At 40.2% G+C, this 19,109-nt stretch overlaps 1 protein-coding gene across 2 annotated transcripts in view; it reads right to left on the bottom strand.

The window, feature by feature from the left end:
* bsna (bassoon presynaptic cytomatrix protein a) overlaps positions 1-15,376 on the bottom strand; it is a 177,465-nt gene extending 162,089 nt beyond the window's left edge. For both annotated transcript variants that reach the window (XM_047363456.1, XM_047363447.1), the window contains exon 1: positions 14,802-15,376. In XM_047363456.1, coding sequence (XP_047219412.1) covers positions 14,802-15,347 — 546 coding nt within the window. In that variant the 5' untranslated portion in view covers positions 15,348-15,376. The remainder of the gene's footprint in view (positions 1-14,801) is intronic.
* Positions 15,377-19,109: the final 3,733 nt, after the last annotated feature.

A 19,109-nucleotide genomic window follows, 5' to 3' on the forward strand; every position in this document is an offset into this window, starting at 1 on the left:
CAAGAGGCATCCCAGTGAGGGTTCACATAACTTATATGCTGTTTCTGCTTTCAGACAAAATTAAGAGTAAGAGAATATGAATATGTTTGCAGTGATGCTGAAACCACCGTTCCAACAGACTATTGTAATTCAACATGTTAATGATAAACATGATTAGTGTTGCACCTGTTTGTGCTAGAACTAAATTAATCTTTCATTAGGCTAATTTTAATGCGAACAATTAGTGTAAAAACAGCACACATGTTGGCTGACTGTCTGCCATGTTTTAATGATTTGACCAGCAGAACATAGAGAAGAGTGAGATGAGGGAAGTCATATGTGTTCATCTTTTGTCTGTCTGCACTTCTGTTTGTTGTATCCCCTCTGGCTTAATTTATGGTACATTATCAAGCAGTCTGTTTTAACGATAAATCATTTTATTTTTATCTTTCAATGTCTGACTTGCATTCGTTTGTGCAAGACAAAATGTACTTTTGTCCCCCAAACATTTCTGTGATCCATCCCAAACAAGATGTAATTTTGCATAAAAATATTGCTGATGTATTCTGAAGAATAATCATCTTGCGCTTAATTGATTGTTGTAATGGTGGAAAGCCCAAACGGTGTGTTACTAATTATCCAACACAACAGGCTAAAATGCTTACTCTTATAAATGTGTGTGACAGGCCAGTGGTATGATTGGAGAGGAGGGGAGAGAGAAGCACAGTATGCAGATTTCCCCAAAAACCTAATTAATCAAAACACACACACAGTTCTGTTAGCAGCTCTTTGTGTATGCTGTGTCTAAAATTAGTACACAGTCTGCTGAACAACAAACAGGCTAGTGGAAGGAAGACATGCTGCCAAAACATGTAGCTGGAGACAAAAGAGGACACATGTGGATACATGTGTTTTAATGTTACGCCTAGCAATTAATAATTTGTCCCTTTATTATAAGTTAAAAGGTTATAATTAAGACCAGATATTTATTTATATAAAACGTTTTTCAGCCTTTTCTCCTACTGCCTGACATTAAATCAGACTAAACGTTTACTGTTTTAGGTCAGTTAGGATTGCCAAAATTAGTTCTATTTGCTAAATCCTAGAATAATGAAAGATATTTTTAAAAGAATTGTACATGACTTTCTTTGAATTCAGAAGTTTCCTCCCTTTTTTAGAATTTTCTAGTATTGGGTCAAATATTCTGTTCCACTAGCTTTCCGAATGGTTTTCTACTCCAGACAGATCTAGTGAAGCTGAGTCAGGTTTGCTTGGCTCACACAAATCTTTTCCACTCTTCCTACAAATTATCTATGGGACTGAAAACAGGGTTTATTGATAACTGCCCCCAAACATTAACTTTGTTGTCCTTGAGCCACCTTGTAACTGATTTGATGGTATGCTAAGGGTAATTGTTCATTTGGAAGACCCATTAGCAACAAAAAAACTTTTATGATGTTACTTTAATATTTCTGTATTATTTTGTTTCCTCAAGATGCCATCTATTTTGTGAAGTGTACCAATCCGTCATGCAGCAAAACACCCACCAAACATAATGCCTCTGCTTTTACTTGTTGGGATAGTGTTCTCAGTCTTGCAAGCTTCTTTCCTTTTCCTTCAAATGTAATGATGGTCATTATCGCCAAACACTACAATTTTAGTTTCATCACACCCTAAGATGTTTCCATAAATAAAGGTCCTTGTCCCTGTGAGCAGTGCAAACTGTAATCTGGCAGCAGCCAGTGTCAGTGCAGGACTCGTCTCCTTGTGGACAATGAAACTCTCCTACCATCTTCAGTCAGCATCTTCATCTTTGGGAGACAGAAGTCATCTTCTTTCTGAAAACTAAGATGGCTGGTCATACTTCTATATCATTGTTTGAACAGATAAACATGGAACTTTCAGGCAACTGGAAATCCAACTGATGGATGAACTAGACTTGTGGAATTTCACAGTTCTCTCTCTTTCTAATATTATCTCAGGAATTTATTTTGTTTACCATGATGTCACACAAGGATGTGTTCCACAAATGTGCCTCCATCTTTGGATAAATACATTTATAGACATGCCTCAAGTTTACTCAAACGTTGATGTCATCATTTTGGCTTATTTTTGTATTTTGTAGATAGAAACAATTTTAAATTACTCCTAATTTACTTAAAACTAATTTACTTAAACTTAAAATTCATCCTAGAGCTTATGTTATATTATTAAAAATTATATTTTATAACAATGCTAAAAAAAGTGATTATATTAATTTATATTTTATTATAATGATAAAAAACTCACATTATTTATATGTTGTTGCATTTTTTTCTTCTCTCCAGTTTTCTGAGGCCCACCTAGCGCCTCCCAGGGGGCTGCAGCTTCCACTTCAAAAAACACTGCTTTAAAGTGAAACACTAGGAAACTGGAGTGAAAATGGCAATTTATAGATCGTGTCCTAAATAATCTGGAAAATGGTCTGCTGTTGTATAAAAAGACTTGATTCTATTAAAAATTCTAATAAAAATAAGATCATTGGCATGATCACTTCATCCTCAGTAAGTGAGGCAGCCCTGGCTGTAACTGTAGAACCTGATCTGTGTTTGGACTGTTTTGATCCTGTTCAGCTTTATGAGTTTTTTTATTTTATTTTTTATTTTTATGTATTTCAGACAATGATTTCGGTAAATAAATCAATTTCAGAAATGCTTATAACAAACAAACAAATATCCAAATACCATACAAAAAAGTGTTTGGTAAACATTAAATTAAATTTCCAGTTCCAAATAAATTTAATTAACTTAAACACAAATAGCAACCAGTAAAATAAACATTTTCCAACAAGCAAACTTGTCAGAATATTTAACCTGAGATCTGACATTGATTATTAATTAATATAAATTGTCTGAAAAGGGGTATGAAGAAGTAAAACTTATTATCAATAAGTTATCAATAATGTTAGCCTCATCTAAATCTTCAACTTGTAAGTCAGACCAAGTCCCAACCAATTATTTAAGGAAGTGTTCCCTTTGATTACTGGCCCATCGATACAATTAGTCTATTTCTAATATTTTAAGTTAACGAATATGTACCACAGGTTTTTAGACTAGCTAATTGAATCTTTACTTAAAAAAACCTTTTCTGGATCAAGTAAACCACTTTGGCGGGTTGAATTATATATACAGTTTTTGTAGTTTTGTCAAATAGGAAATAACAAGCGAGTTGAAATGCGACACTACAACACTACAACTCCCATGAGCCCCGCCTGCGTAAGGCGTTTGCTCTCTGGTCCGTTCAGGACCGACGTCGCTTTAGACAGGCGGTCCCTGTGGAGAACACAGTTGGCGGTTATGTTTGAAACATTACTGCAGTGTACAAAGTAGAAACATTATGTTTCTACTTTATACACTGGACATTTTCATATAAAGGGATCTTTACACAGAACCAGGCGCGTTGTTAGACTTGGGCGGAAGCCCCTGATGTTTTCTGAACAGCGCCGGACTTCTTGATAGAAGAAATTTAGAAGTATTAATAAGATGCAGCCACAAAATTGTATTGGACTTTACATTTTTATTTTAAAACAATCAGGTTTTTTTTCAATTGTGTTCCACATAGTCACCTCTCACTCCACCTAACCTGACGATGAGTTAAAAGGAGAAACACAAAATAGTTATTTGCGCCCTCGCGGCACCGCGAATACACAACTACGCACACAGCCAGAGACGGACTCCATTCTGGAGAAGTCCAGAACTGTAGTTCACTCCAGGGCCATCGACCTGCCTCGTTCATTACCCGAAGAGTTACACTGAGCACCTCAAACAGGGATCATTTTAGTGCAACCGCGGAGCCAACCAGAGAGAGGGAGCCTGGTGCGTGTGTGTTTTCAGGAACAGGTGGAAGCATAGCGGTATAACCCAGGCTGAAGATAGCGGCAAATCTACACATGCTGAAATTGCATCATGATGTGAAAATATCTGGTCCTTTACTTCAGTCAAAATAAAAGCATTTAATCCTAACGTAGCTAAACACATTAAAAGTCATTCAGATCAACGCATTACATCTCATTGGTGCTGCCAGTCTTATAGTCTAGTTCTACATGTAGACAGAAAAAGTGTTTCTCAATAAACCAGTAAAATATTTCCTGGTGCCAGTAAGACATAGTAGAAAGTACAAAAGTTTTATTTCTCTTTAGTATCTTTGTGGTTATTGTGTTTTATTATTTGTTCCTTTGCACTCTTCTTGTTTACTAGTTTATTGTCAGTGTGGTTAGGTTTGTTTACGTTTGTATTCAGGTTTTTTTTATGGGTTCTTTGTTTGTTCTTAGGTTGTTATTGTTGTTCCTATGTTCCCTCTAGTTTCTCTGTTTACTTTAGTCATGATTATTCTAGTTTTCTTATCCCCATTTGATTATTTATCTTTGTGTATAGGTTTGCTTGGTCTGTGTTTCTGTTTATTGTTTATTAGTTACTTTGCCCATCCTCAGCCTTTGTATTTGTTTCACCTGTTCCTTCTGCTTCCCTGCCTCCTTGTCACACCTGTTCCCTGTTCCGCTGATTATTCTGCCTTTGTTATCTCACAGTATATAAGTTGGTTTTGTGTCTTTGTTCGTTGCTGGTTCCTTGTGTTTGTCACACCTCGTTCTCGTCCATGATTATGCTTTGTTTTTTGCCACGCCTTGCCTTGGGAGACCTGCAGTGATTTTGCTACGTTTTTTGACCTTATAAATAAATCTTTGAATTACAAAGATGATCCTGCCGAGCTCTAAACTGTCTTATTGAAATATAAATATTTTGGGTTTGGCTAAAGCCCCCAATGTTTTTAGACCCTAAAAAAGCCCCAGCACAGAACCTTATCGGAGCTGAATGCTTGATAATGACCTGAAGTGGTAAATATTTTATGTAGTCTTGATATGATTGTGTAAAAGGGTCATTTACATTTAAAAATGTTGTAAATCTAGTTCAAGTAAACTTTAGCATGCTATAGTCAGCTTTAATCATATTAATCATAAATTCTCAACAACAACATTGTGGTTGGTGAGGCTTACCAACCTCTCCATCAGGTTCATCAGTACTATCCAGTACCAAATCATTTTCATTCTTTTTATCACACACAGAAACACTCAGAAGCTCAAAGTATTAATGTTGATCCTGCTATCTCCAGAAAAGTATGGTAAAATAATAAAAATACAGTAAAACATTGATTATACTGTAGTAAGAAAAATAAATACAGAGAAAACTAATTATTGTTAATTTTGTTTGTTCTTCCAAACCCACATTCTGCTGGGAACAAATAATTCAATTCAATTCAGTTTATTTATATAGCGCCAATTCACAAAACATGTCATGATTTTGGCACGTCTGCTCTACCCTGTCTCCCTGGCTGCAATCAGCAGATTAGATGCACCTGGTGGCTGCTGCAGTGTAGTGCAATCTGTGGAATGCCAAGCACCTGTGTCTTCCCTGATATATACTGACTCTGACAAGCAGACGGTGCCAGATTTTTGAAAGCCATTGTGTGAGTAGATATCCAGCGTTCCTTCCTGTCTGATCATTGTTCTTGACCTTGCCTTGCCTTTTGGATTTATGCCTCTGCCTTCTCCCTGTCGGATTATTTGGATTTTGGTTGTCGACCTTGTTTCCTGCATCTGGTTTGTGCCTCTGCCTGCCCCTTGCCTGATGCCTCTTGTTCCGATCGTTGACCCTGTTTCTGTCCTTGGATTATTGAGCCAGCCTAGCCCTCGGATTATTCAGCCTGGAGTCACTTCTTACCTGTGCTGTGGAGATCACCGCCTGCCACCCACTGAGGTTTCCCCTCTGGGTTTCAAGTTCCACTCAAGACAAAAGCAGGTTAGTGGCTTTTTTGATCCCTGCAAAATCTGGAGAGACTACAAGTCACTAATCCCTCTTTCTGCCTCAGTGATTCCTGGAAGCTGTGAGGAGTGTTACCTGTGTGACGTTTTCCTGTGGCTGAATAAACCTTTTAAACTTTCAGTACTGTGTCTGGCTGAATCTTGGGTCCGGCTTTTTCTGATTCATAGCAGAAAAATCTGGCCAAAAATGAACCCATCGCCAGCACAACACTGGCGTACCCACGTTGATGAGACCCTTTCCTGGTTGGGTTCTGGCATGGGGGAAATAATTTCCATATTACGTTCTGGCAATCTTGTCTTCGAGCCACCACCGTCACAAAGAAACCACGCCCAAGTAACACGGACAACAGCAGAGGTAAGGGAGCCACACCTCTCTCCGCCTGAGATGTTCAGGGGAGACTCAGATCAATGTCGAGCTTTTCTAACTCAGTGTGAAATTCATTTTGAGCTTCAGCCGTCATCCTTTCCCACTGAACGTTCCAAGGTGGCATTTGTTATATCTCTGCTGGCAGGAAAGGCAAAGCAGTGGGGAACTGCTGAATGGCATAACAGGTCTGTATCTTGTAATCTTTATGAAACTTTTTCCAAGGAACTCATTCGAGTTTTTGACCCGGTCATTCCAAGTCGTGAGGCCGCAAGAGGATTATTGTCCCTCAAACAGGGTGATCAACCTGTCTCGACCTATATAATTGACTTTCATTTGTTGGCTGCAGAGAGTCGTTGGAATGAGGCAGCACAAATGGATGCATTCATGAAAGGATTAAACAAAAACATCAAGGATGAGCTAGCGACCCGTGACTATCCTTCTTCCCTGAAACAACTCGAGGATTTGGCTGCTCGCATTGATATTCGGCTGGCAGAGAGAAGAAAGGAGAAGCGCCATGAGAGGGGTCGCTCATCATTAACTCAGGTTTCTGCATACCGGTATGAGAGAAGGAGTCGGTCACCTCTCACTGAGGAAAATGATAATTGTGAGCCCATGCAATTGGGCAGAACCAAGATTACCCCTGAGGAGAAAGATCGTCGGAGAAGATTCAAGCTCTGTTTTTATTGTGGAGAGAAGGGACATTTAGCACTCAGGTGTCCACTAAAAGGACAGGCTCAGCAGAGGAAGGGAGGTCTCTACTGAGCCGAAGTCAACTATCTGCCTCCTCCTTCTTGTTTCGTGCCCATTTTCAAACCTCTTCTTTGTCTCTCCAGGGGACCGTGTTTATTGATTCAGGAGCAGATACTGAATTCATGGACAAAACATTTGCAAATAAGAACGGCATAAATCTTATTCCGTCAGCTGACACAAGAAACGTGCCAGCTTTGGATGGTCACAGCGTGAACAATTCACATCTCAGGATGGAGGAGATTACCTTAACAGTTGGAGGTAATCATCAAGAAAAAGTAACTTTCATGATCATTAATTCACCTGAACTTCCTGTAGTCCTAGTGGCCTCCTGGTTGCAGAAACACAACCCTCACATCGACTGGAAGAAAAAAGAAGTTCTGGGTTGGTCTGAGTCATGTTCCGCTGACTGTCTTTTGTCTGCCGCTATGGAGGTCAGTGTGGAAAATGAGGTTGAGGAGACCTATCCGGATTTATCCAAGGTACCGCAAGAATACCATGATTTAAAGGAGGTTTTTAATAAAATCAAGGCCACAGCTCTGCCACCCCATAGACCATATGATTGTGCTATTGATTTGCTTCCTGGCACATCACCCCCTAAAGGCAGAACCTATTCATTGTCTGGTCCAGAGCACAGGGCCATGAAGAGTTATGTTGATGAGGCATTAAAGGCAGGGCACATTCAACCCTCTTCCTCTCCTGCAGGTGCTGGTTTCTTTTTTGTTGGGAAGAAGGATGGTTCATTGAGACCATGCATTGATTATAGAGGCCTTAATGAGATAATAGTTAAAAATAGATATCCCTTACCACTCATGAACACAGCTTTTGATCAGATCCAGGGAGCCAATATATTTTCTAAGCTGGATCTAAGGAATGCATATCATCTGGTCCGAATCAGAGAAGGAGATGAGTGGAAAACGGCTTTCAACACGCCTACGGGCCATTATGAATACAAGGTCATGCCATTCGGACTTACTAATGCTCCTGCAGTTTTTCAGTCATTGGTCAATGACGTTCTAAGAGACATGGTGGGTCAATTCGTATTTGTTTATCTTGATGACATGCTGATTTATTCTCAAGATCTGGAAACCCACAGAAAACATGTCAGAGCTGTTCTCCTGCGTCTTCTCCAAAACCAGTTGTTCGTCAAGGCAGAGAAATGTGAGTTCCACATAACTACCACTTCCTTTTTGGGCTTCATCATTTCCCCAGATCAAGTGCTTGTCGACCCCTCATGGTTAAGGCCGTATTGGAATGGCCTGTTCCAACTGATCGCAAGCAGCTTCAAAGATTTCTGGGCTTCGCAAACTTCTATAGGAGGTTTATTAGAAATTACAGCCTGGTTGCTACTCCCCTAAACGCTCTCACCTCTTCCAAGGTAAAATTTGTGTGGAATAAGGATGCAGAGAAGGCCTTCAATAGGTTAAAGGAACTCTTCACGTCAGCTCCAGTGTTACCGTCTCCTGACCCAGAGAGACAGTTTATTGTGGAGGTGGATGCCTCAAGCACTGGGGTCGGAGCTGTATTAAGCCAAAGGAGGTGAGGATGATCGTGTTCACCCATGTACCTTCTTTTCTAGGACTCTGTCACAGGCTGAGCGGAATTACGACGTGGGAGACAGAGAGTTATTGGCTGTCAAGTTGGCGTTGACAGAGTGGAGACATTGGCTGGAGGGGACTAAGGGGCCGTTTATGGTGTGGACTGACCATAAGAACTTGGAGTACCTGAAATCAGCAAAACGGCTAAACCCCAGACAGGCTAGGTGGGCTTTGTTTTTTGGTCATTTTAATTTCTCCCTATCTTACAGGCCAGGGAGTAAAAATGGCAAACCTGACGCCCTATCCCGGATTCAAGAGCCTAAAGAATCTCAGTCTGCGGGTGAAGAGGAGTTTATCCTTCCTGAAACCGTCAGGTTGTCTGTGTCCCGAGAGGAAAGGGAGGTCCAGGAAGCCATTAGAGATCTGCCTATCCCACCATCATGTCCACCTGGCCGCTGTTTTGTCCCTGAACGCCTTGTGCCTAAGGTACTGGAGTCTTGTCATTGTTCTCGTTTAGTTTGTCATCCAGGAATCAGCAGAACCATTCAGACAGTTCGAACTCAGTTTTGGTGGCCATTGCTGGTCAACGATGTCAAAGACTTTGTTGCTGAATGCACTCAATGTTGTCGAGCTAAGCCTGCTCGTCGACCCCCTGCGGGGTTGTTGCACCCTTTACCAATTCCCCCTCGCCCATGGTCACATATTGCGACGGATTTTGTGACAGGTCTACCGATTTCTAATGGTCACTCTGTACTACTAACCATAATTGACAGATTTTCAAAGATGGTTCATCTGGTGCCATTGGAGAAGCTTCCATCTGCTAAGGAGATGGGTGAGATATTGACCTGAGAAGTTTTCAGGCTCCATGGAATCCCAAATTACATTGTTTCCGATAGAGGACCCCAATTTGTGTCACGTTTCTGGAAGGAGTTTTGTTCTTTGTTGGGAATTTCTGTTAGTCTTTCCTCAGGGTTTCATCCTCAGTCTGATGGCCAAACCGAGAGAGCCAACCAAGAAGTAGAAACCAAACTTCGTATCTTATGTGAGTCTGACCCGACCAAGTGGTCACAAAATTTGCCCTGGGTTAAATACGCCATGAACTCTATGCAATCAAGTGCCACTGGTTTGTCCCCTTTTCATGTTGTGTTTGGTTTCCAGCCACCCATGTTTTCAGTTCAGGAGAGAGAAGCTAATGTTCCATCCGCCCAAGCGGCTGCCCTAAGGTGCCAAAGAATATGGAGAAAGGCCAGGAGATCAATGATCAGAATGTCACTGGTTCAGTCAAGAACGGCCAATCGGAGACGGATCTCTGCCCCTAAGTACCAGGTGGGGCCGAAAGTTTGGCTCTCCGCCAAGGACCTCCCATTAAGGGTAGAATCCCGGAAATTGGCACCCCGATTTGTTGGACCTTTCCCAATCTCCAAGATCATCAACCCTGTCACTGTACGACTGAGATTACCCAACTCCATTAGGATTCACCCCACGTTCCACGTTTCTCAGGTCAAGCCCTTCGTGGAGCCCCGACTTGGGCCCACCTCCGGGGCCCAAGGTTTCCCCTCTGGGTTTCAAGTTCCACTCAAGACAAAAGTGGGTTAGTGGCTTTTTTGATCCCTGCAAAATCTGGAGAGACTACACGTCACTAATCCCTCTTTCTGCCTCAGTGATTCCTGGAAGCTGTGAGGAGTGTTACCTGTGTGACGTTTTCCTGTGGCTGAATAAACCTTTTAAACTTTCAGTACTGTGTCTGGCTGAATCTTGGGTCCGCCTTTTTCTGATTTATAGCAAAACATGTTGTCTCAAGGCACTTCACAAAAGTCAGGTACCTACATTCCAATTAGGCATAACCATTGAACAGTGCGGTCAGATTCAGTTATTTATTCAAATTTGATAAAAGTTTTTCTGTTTAAGGAAACCCAGCAGATTGCATTCAGTCAGTGACTTGCAGCATTCACTCCTCCCGGATGAGCACGTAGAAACAGTGGACAGTCACTGGCGTTGACTTTGCAGCAATCCCTCATACTGAGCATGCATGTAGCGACAGTGGAGAGGAAAAACTCCCTTTTAACAGGAAGAAACCTCCAGCAGAACCAGGCTCAGTGTGAGCGGCCATCTGCCACGACCGAATGGGGGTTTGAGAGAACAGAGCAGAGACACACAAAGAGAACAAAGAAGCACTGATCCAGGATTACTTTCTATGGGAAGGAAAAGTAAATGTTAGTGGATGTAGCTCCTTTAGTCGTTTCATCTAGAAAGAGAGAACAGATAAACTCTGGGCCAGTTTTTAAGGTTAGAGTCTGAAAGAGAGCACATATAATTAGTTACAGTAAAAGTTCAGTCAATTGCTATATCTAGGAGAGAGAAAGGGTTAAACACTGAAAGACAGGGCCATGTGGATCATCTGTAGAAGGAGAGCATTAAGTTGCTGCCAGCAGACGCTTGGATGATGCCCCTCTCCAGAAAGGTGTCACAGGTAGACACAGAGTCAGGTCAGGTGTAGCTTCTAGGAAGAGAAAAGAGAGAGAACATAAAGTTAAAAACTGAAATAACAGCAAATAATGCAAAATTGGAGAGTAGTGTGAGAATGTAGCGAAGAGGGTGAAAGTGGTCATTATGTCCTCCAGCAGCCTAAGCCTATAGCAGCATAACTACAGAGATAGTTTCAGTTTCAGTTTATTTTTTTATGTAGCGCTTATTTACAACAATGTCGTCTCAAGGCACCCCAGGGCACGGGGCCACCGGGGAGGCCAGACCAAACCACCGAGTACCAGAGCCCGGCCACCCCAGAACAGGCCACGTGTAGGGGCACTAAGTAAAATAATAAACTGATAAAGTTTGTCCATCTAGAGACCACTGATGGCTTTTGTTATACTTAAAACCACATGGATCAGGATACCTCTCCCTGTCTGACTGATTATAACCATTGGAAAAGAGAGGGGGTCATACAGGTAGCAGAAATGGAGGGTGTGTTTGCACCTCAAACATAACTGAGCCAGTTGAGGCCAAACCTGACTCCCCCTTACTCCGTCCAACAGGGAGGGAGAAAGGCGGAGGTAAAAAATAAGGAAGATAGCCTAAGCCACTCTAACTATAAGCTTTATCAAAAAGGAAAGTTTTAAGCCTAGCCTTAAAAGTAGACAGGTGTCTGCCTCATGGACCAAAACTGGGAGCTGGTTCCACAGGTGAGGAGCCTGATAAATAAAGGACCTGCCTCCCATTCTACTTCTAGAGACTCTAGGAACCACCAGTAAACCTGCAGTCTGAGAACGAAGTGCTCTGTTAGGAACATATGGAACAATCAGATCTCTGATGTATGATGGAGCTGAATCATTAAGGGCTTTATTTGTGAGGAGGTGAATTTTAAATTCTATTCTAGATTTAACAGGGAGCCAATGAAGGGAAGCTAAAATAAGAGAAATATGATTTATCTTTTTAATTTTCATCAGAACTCTTGCTGCAGCATTTTGAATCAGCTGAAGGCTTTTAATTGCACTTTGTGGACATCCTGATAGTAAAGAATTACAATAGTCCAGCCTTAAAGTAACAAATGCATTGGCTAGTTTTTCAGCGTACTCCACAATTAACCCTGGAGTTTAAAGATGATTTATCATTTACATGAACAAACTGGAATCTGTCAGACAAATAAGATTTAAACCAGCCTATTGCTGTTCCCCTGATCCCTACAGAATATTCCAGCCTTTCTGAGAGAATATTATGATCAACTGCATCAAATGCAGCACTGAGATCTAAGAGGACAAGTACAGACACAGTCCATTATCTGAGGCAAGGAGAATATCATTATGTGACTTTCAGCAGAGCTGTTTCAGTGCTATGATGAGCTCCGAAGCCTGACTGAAACTCTTCAAACAGGTCATTGCTGTGTACATTCTCACACATTTGATTAGCAACTATTTTCTCAAGAATTTTAGATAAGAATGGAATATTGAATTTAGGTCTGTAATTTTTCAAGTCATCTCAATCAAGCGAAGGTTTCTTAAGTAAATGTTTAATTACAGCTACCTTAAAAGCCTGTGGTACATATCCATTTACTAAGGATAGGTTAATCATACCTAAAATGGGGCTGGTAATCAGAGGGAACACTTCTTTAAATAATTTGGTTGGGATTGGGTCTAACATACAAATTGAAGGTTTAGATGAAGCTAATATTTCTGATAACTCAGGAAGCTCCACAGGATCAAAACAGTCCAAACACAAATCAGGTTCTGCAGTTATTTCCTATGTTGTCTCACTTGCTGAGGATGAAGTAATCATCTTCGGGAGTACGTCAAAGATTCTATTTTTAATAGAATCCATTTTATTTAAGAAGAATCCCATAAAGTCATGACTGCTGAGAGTTAAGGGAATGGATGGCTCAACAGAGCTATGACTCTGTGTAAGTTTAGCAACTGTACTAAAGAGAAACCTATGATTATTCTTGTTCTCTTCTATTAATGATGAGAAATAAGCTGTTCTGGCGAAGTGTCTTTTTATACAACAGTAGGATATTTTTCCAGATTAAGTAGGAATCCTCGAGGTGTGTAGAGCGCCATTTTCTCTCCAATTTTCTAACATTGTGCTTTAAAGTATGCAGATTTAAATTAAACCAAGGAGCCTGCCCCCTTTTTCAAGGGGGCTGCATTGTCTAATGCACCACGCAATGATGAAGTAACACTATGAACAAGAGAATCAATTTGTGAAGGGGCCGAAACAAAATTATTGCCCTCCACTGTGCTTTTCCGTGATATTGAGGAAATTAAAAGTGGAACAGATTCTTTAAAGGTTGTTGCAGCATCGTCTGATAATGATATACTATAATGAAATTTTCTTTCAGGTGTGGAGTACTCGGTTAAATTAAACTCAAAGGTTATTAAGAAATGGTCAGACAGGACAGGGTTATGAGAAAATATTGTTATGTCTTTACACTCAATGCCATATGTCAGCACAAGGTCCAGAGAATGAAGACAAAGGTGGGTAGGTTTGTTAATGTTTTGAGCAAAGCCAATTGAGTGTAAAATAGCATTAAACACTATATTTAGGCTATCACTTTCAGCAACAACCTGAATGTTAAAATCCCCCACTATAATAACCTTATCTGTATTTAACATTAAATCAGATAAAAGGTCTGAAAACTGATCTAAAAATTGAGAGTAAGGACCTGGTGGATGGTACAAAACAACAAACAGAAGTGGTTTTAGTGCTTTGCAATTTGAATGAGGAAAACTAAGAAAATACCAAATGCTCTGTGGTTATTGAACAACCATTCAGAAGTAACCATGTTGGTATAAAATAAATCAGATTAAAAGGGCAAAAGGTTTATGAGAAACCCTATCAATAAATGCCACCACAAGTACTCAGTTTCTCAACAGGTCGCCATAGTTCATCCTACTACAGTTACAGTATTCTGCTGAGTACTTACACTTAGCAGTACAGTGATCCATGAAAGTGTTATATCTTTTAAGAGACATGAGGAAACAAGCATTAGTTGGCATCCAAAGCATTTTTACTAAAGGTGATATTGTTATTAAATTACATGCTTAAATGTGTTTTAGCCTGCCTGATATGTTTTTTGGCGTACAATCAACTGAAGATGAACAGATATGCTAGCAAACAGCACAAACAACATACAAGTTCTTTTTCCTTATGTTCATTTGCATGTCAACAGTAAAGTACAGAAAAGAGTTTACAATTTTTACCATGGTGTCTTTGCTCAAAGCGATTATTCTGTTAGAATTCCATATTTTTCCAGGCAAAATCATTTTTTTCTTCCTACTTGTCTTTTTAATTTCCTTTTGTTCACTCTTTGAAAGCAGAGTACTGCAGAGTTTTCAGACCCACACGCTATCATGACCCATATGTCTCACCTTGGCACATTAATGGAGAATCTGACAAAGTTTCAGTATGCGATTAGTGCCACTTGCTGAGTCCTTACACTGGCAGTCCATCACAAATGCACACAAAGGGTCTTTCATGCTTTCCTTTTTTTCTGCCAATTTAGATTTTTTTTACGCTTTACTGATTCATTCAGTTCATTCATTTACTTCAATTAAAGCTCATTATAGCAAAACAAATAGATTGCTGGCACAGCAAACAAAGTCTCTGCCAAAGTAAAGTAAAGCACTTTTTGTCCAGCCTGTCTGATGTTACCATTTCTCAATCAGTCAGTTTACCTTTTGTTCAACAGGTAAACTTCAACTGGTTTGCCTACAAGATTCAATTTCTTCATAAATTATCATATAATGGTGGCAGAAAGCCAAAACCGGTATCCACATCTACAAATGAACTCCCTCCTACATGCACACCCTTGTCTAATGTGACCTACCTCAGTAAGGTGAGGGTTGGGGTTGAATCCACACTGGTTGCACACAGTGGCCTTGCACTGGGTGCAGGTGTTGTAGTTGGGTACAGCCGGTGGGTTGGACAGCTCTGTGGTGGTGCACACTGGGCACAGTTTGCTGCTTGGCATGGGTGCAATCTGTGGCAGGGAGTAGGGTGAGGTGGGAGTCACGCCGCGATCAGGAGACCCAGATGGAGACCGGCCAGTCCGAGAACCGCTCGAGCTACTAAAGTCGACTTGGAGGTTTCGACGGGAGGCATGCTGACCTGGGCTTTGACCTCCGTGGCCTCCCATGCTGGAACCAGTTGAAGTGTGACCCATCCCATGGCCAGACCCTGTGACCTGCCCTATGCCGGACCCCTGGCTGGACTGTACGTGTCGAGGGGATGTTGGACTGTCATGAGCAGCCAGGCGGTATGGCTCCCCAGCTCTGGACCCTATTCCTCCAGCACTGCCCATTCCAGCTCCCATTCCCCCCATTCCTCCAACTCCCATTCCACTTCCCATCCCACCCATGCCTCCTCCACCCATTCCACCTAACCCTCCTCCTATTCCACCTAACCCTCCTCCACCCATTCCTCCTATTCCTCCTCCACCCATTCCCCCCGTTCCTCCTCCACCTATTCCTCCCATTCCTCCCATTCCTCCTCCACCTATTCCTCCCATTCCTCCCATCCCTCCTCCACCTATTCCTACCATCCCACCCATCCCTCCTCCTCCTACACCTCTTTCTCCATGTCCTCTTTGTTGCATTCCTGGCTTTGGACTTCCCATTGGGCCAATTGTACCTCTGGAAGAGATGGACAAAGGAAAGAGAAAAGAAGCCTTTTAAGATCATAAAAAAGCTTTGGAACTTCAGGTTAGTTCTTTGAAGTCTACGTTTAAAGTTCAAATTTTGTTGCAGTGGCTTGCAAAATATTTAAACCCTTATGTTTCTTTCATGTCGACAACTACAAATCTCAAGGTGTTATCTTTGAATTTGTGAAAAGACCAACACAAGCTAGCACATAATTGTGAAGTGGAAGGAAAATGATACACATATATATACATAAAAACCTAAAAGGTGTGGCATGCTTCTGTACCCACGACTCCTGACACACTACTTTATCTAACCATCTTTCAAAGCAATTACAGCTGCAAGTCTTTTGTGGTTTGTTTCTATAAGTTTTGTACATTTACAAACTGAAGTTTCTATCAATTCCTCATTGTAAAATATTGCAAGCTCTGTCAGTTAGTCCTTTGCCTCATATGTTGCTCCAGCCACGCTCCTGTCAACTCTGTCCAGCTTCCCTGTCCCTGAAGAAAAGCATTACCACAGCATAGTGCTGCCACTACCATTTTTCACTACTGATAGGTGTTCAGGGTGATGTACACCATTAGCTTTTAGCCACAGACAGTTTTTTTAATGTGGGCCAAAAAGTTCAAGTTTTGATCTACAGTGGCTTTTTCCTTGTCACTCTTCCATAAATGCCAGATCTGCAGGGTGCACAACCGATAGTTGTCCTCTCTACTGTTTCTTCTCTCACCTGAGCTGTGGATCTGTGCAGCTCCCTGAGAGTTACTACGGGCCTCGTAGCAGCTTAGACGTTGATATCTTGATAGGTTCCATACCCATTCCATTTTAGGATGTTGGATTGAATAGTGTTCTATGAGAGGTTCAAAATTTATAACGTAATGTTTTAAACTTGACAATTTTCTCCCTGACCTCTCTTCTGTCTTTCTTGGTCTTCATGATGGTGTTTGTTCACCAATGATCTCTACCAAACCTCTGAGCCCTTCATAAACCAACACTATTTCTACTGTGATGAATTTACACACTAGTTGAGTGCATTTACTAATTAGTTGACTGCTGAATCATTTACTTGTCCATTAACTTTTGTTAATCTATTACAAAAAATCCTAATAAAATACAATGGGGTTTGTGGTTGTTACATGACAAAATGTGACAAAATGGTTAGAGGATTTTAATACCTTTGCAATACAGTGTATAGACAAATTAATGTGTATTCTTCCAAATAACAACAGCAGCAAAATCTTTATATTTGGCAAGAAATGTAGTCTGTAGAATCCAGGCACTAATTACTAAGTTGTCTGTTATTGTAAAAAATATATTTTCCAGACAAACAAACAAGATTGAAAACGTCACCAAAATTATAACTTATGCAAGTTTTCCAAGTTTTTACACTGGCCATAATCATCATAACAATTTAATGCAAAAGTAAATCTAAATGAAAATGGACAGAAAGAAAGGAATTACTATGATTTTTGTGGATTTAATTTTGAGTGCTAAAATGTTAGCATCACTCCACTGTGGTCAGTTTCATGCAGTTTTGCAAAACTGCCATATCGTCATAAAAATGACTCAGAATGCAAACACAGAAAAGCAAGATATTCTTAAGTCAGGTCGATATCCGTTTTTCAGCAGTAAGGGATACGTTTCAGGTTCCACTAAAAACTGAAAATCTCTCTCCTTTTTCTCACAAAATCTATTTAAGTTCAATTTCTTTTGGTGTCCTCCATAGTCCTCTGCCATTTGAAAAAGTTCTATTTTTTTCTTATTACACTTTTCATTTTCTAACTTTCTTTTCTTTCGGTCTTGTTCTGATGCTTTCTTTCTTTTTGGTTTAATCTTTTTCTCTCTTGACATTTTCATTTCCACTCCTAAAAGAAGAGTGAACATTTACTGACCTTGTGTCTCCTTCTCACAACAGTTATTGCAGACAAAGTCACACTTATAAGAACTGAAATTGAAATGGGAAAAAAAAACAAATCTTTACAAACCTTTGCAATTCGGTGATTTTGTGAAACTAGGAGACAATGAATATGTATTTCTTTGCTAAATTCTGGGTTACTGATCATTTACAGTTTATAACATACAATTAATTTCTTTTTTGGATTTTTAGCTGTTTTAAAACAGTTTACCCAACTAATAGGTTAAAGTGTTTCAAAGGGCAAACTACTGACTTTGTAGAGACAGGTTAAACTGATCTATACAAGAAACAATAATGAACCGAAAAGTTTGCAAGCACAAATTTAAAAAAATGAAAAGGAAAAGGGAAAAGTCTCTAGAGTAAATGGGTAATTCTTTTGCTAGTTTTTTGCTGTAATAAAGATTATTCACTTTCAAATTATAAGCAGTGTTGTTTGATTCCATTGACACATAACTACTTCCACAGGATTCTGCGAACACAGGTTTAACTGGGATTTTTCAGGTCTTTCTCCTCCAAGATGAATATATTCCTTATTCCACTGCTGCAATGTACCTTCAGCAACACAAGTCTATTTAGGTTATTGGTGGACCCAAACCAAGCATCTATTTTCTCCTCCTCTTCCATTCCTCCTCTGCCTGCATTTCTTCCCACTCAATGCTGTTGACAGAATTGCTTTTGTACGGCCCATTTATTTCCATCTGCTACTTCCCCCTGCTTCTTCTCCACCTCATCTCCCATTATTTTTCTGTCCTTTTCTCCTCTTCACTCCAGTCGTACCAATGTAAATATTCAGCCAGTGTCTAAGTTGCAAATACAGTAAATATTGTTTTGGTCACCCACAAGGAAAATTATATTTCTATTTCATCAAGTAAAAAATTTAAGGATTACTTTTTAGAAATTTGGATCTTATGAGGTCCATAAAGCTTTTGGAGACTAATGTTTTGACTTGACAGGAAAAGGTAAGCAATCATGGTTATTTGTAGTCCGAATAGCTAAACAAAAAAACAAAAAACAAAATGAAGGTTCTGGAGTGGCCTAGTTAGAGTGTGGACCTAAATCAGAAAGGTGGAGGCTTGTAAACAAACTGTTTATCTCAAAGACAGTCCACTGTGGCTGAATTAAAATAATTGTTTAAATAAAAGTGGACCAAAATTCCTCCACAACAATGTAAAAAACATCGCCAAAAACAGTTGTAAATGCTGATGTTGCAACCAAGAGTGGCAAAAAAACTTATTAACTTGAGTTGGTAAATAATCGAAAGATGTCTGTGAGGAGGTAAGTACATTTTTAGGACACTTTAAGTATAGCAATAAATTGCAAGATAGGTACCGGTATTGTTCGGAATTGCTAGGGTTGATTTAGAAGATCAGGGTTCAGATAGTTTGGCTAACAGCTGTGTTTTCTTTCAACCATTTTCAGAGAGGACATTTTAATTTTTAATTGTAGAACCTAATTATATTCTACTGCCTAACTTTGGAAGCTTGTGTGCGAAGATCTTACCTTACTGAAAGTCCTGGTACTGTTTTCCCTATTGTTTTAGCTTTGTTTCTGATTCACACCCCTGGTAACCCCTCACGCTCGT

Source organism: Girardinichthys multiradiatus, chromosome 1, assembly GCF_021462225.1.
Source record: "Girardinichthys multiradiatus isolate DD_20200921_A chromosome 1, DD_fGirMul_XY1, whole genome shotgun sequence".
In the NCBI taxonomy this organism is placed as follows: Eukaryota; Metazoa; Chordata; class Actinopteri; order Cyprinodontiformes; family Goodeidae; genus Girardinichthys; species Girardinichthys multiradiatus.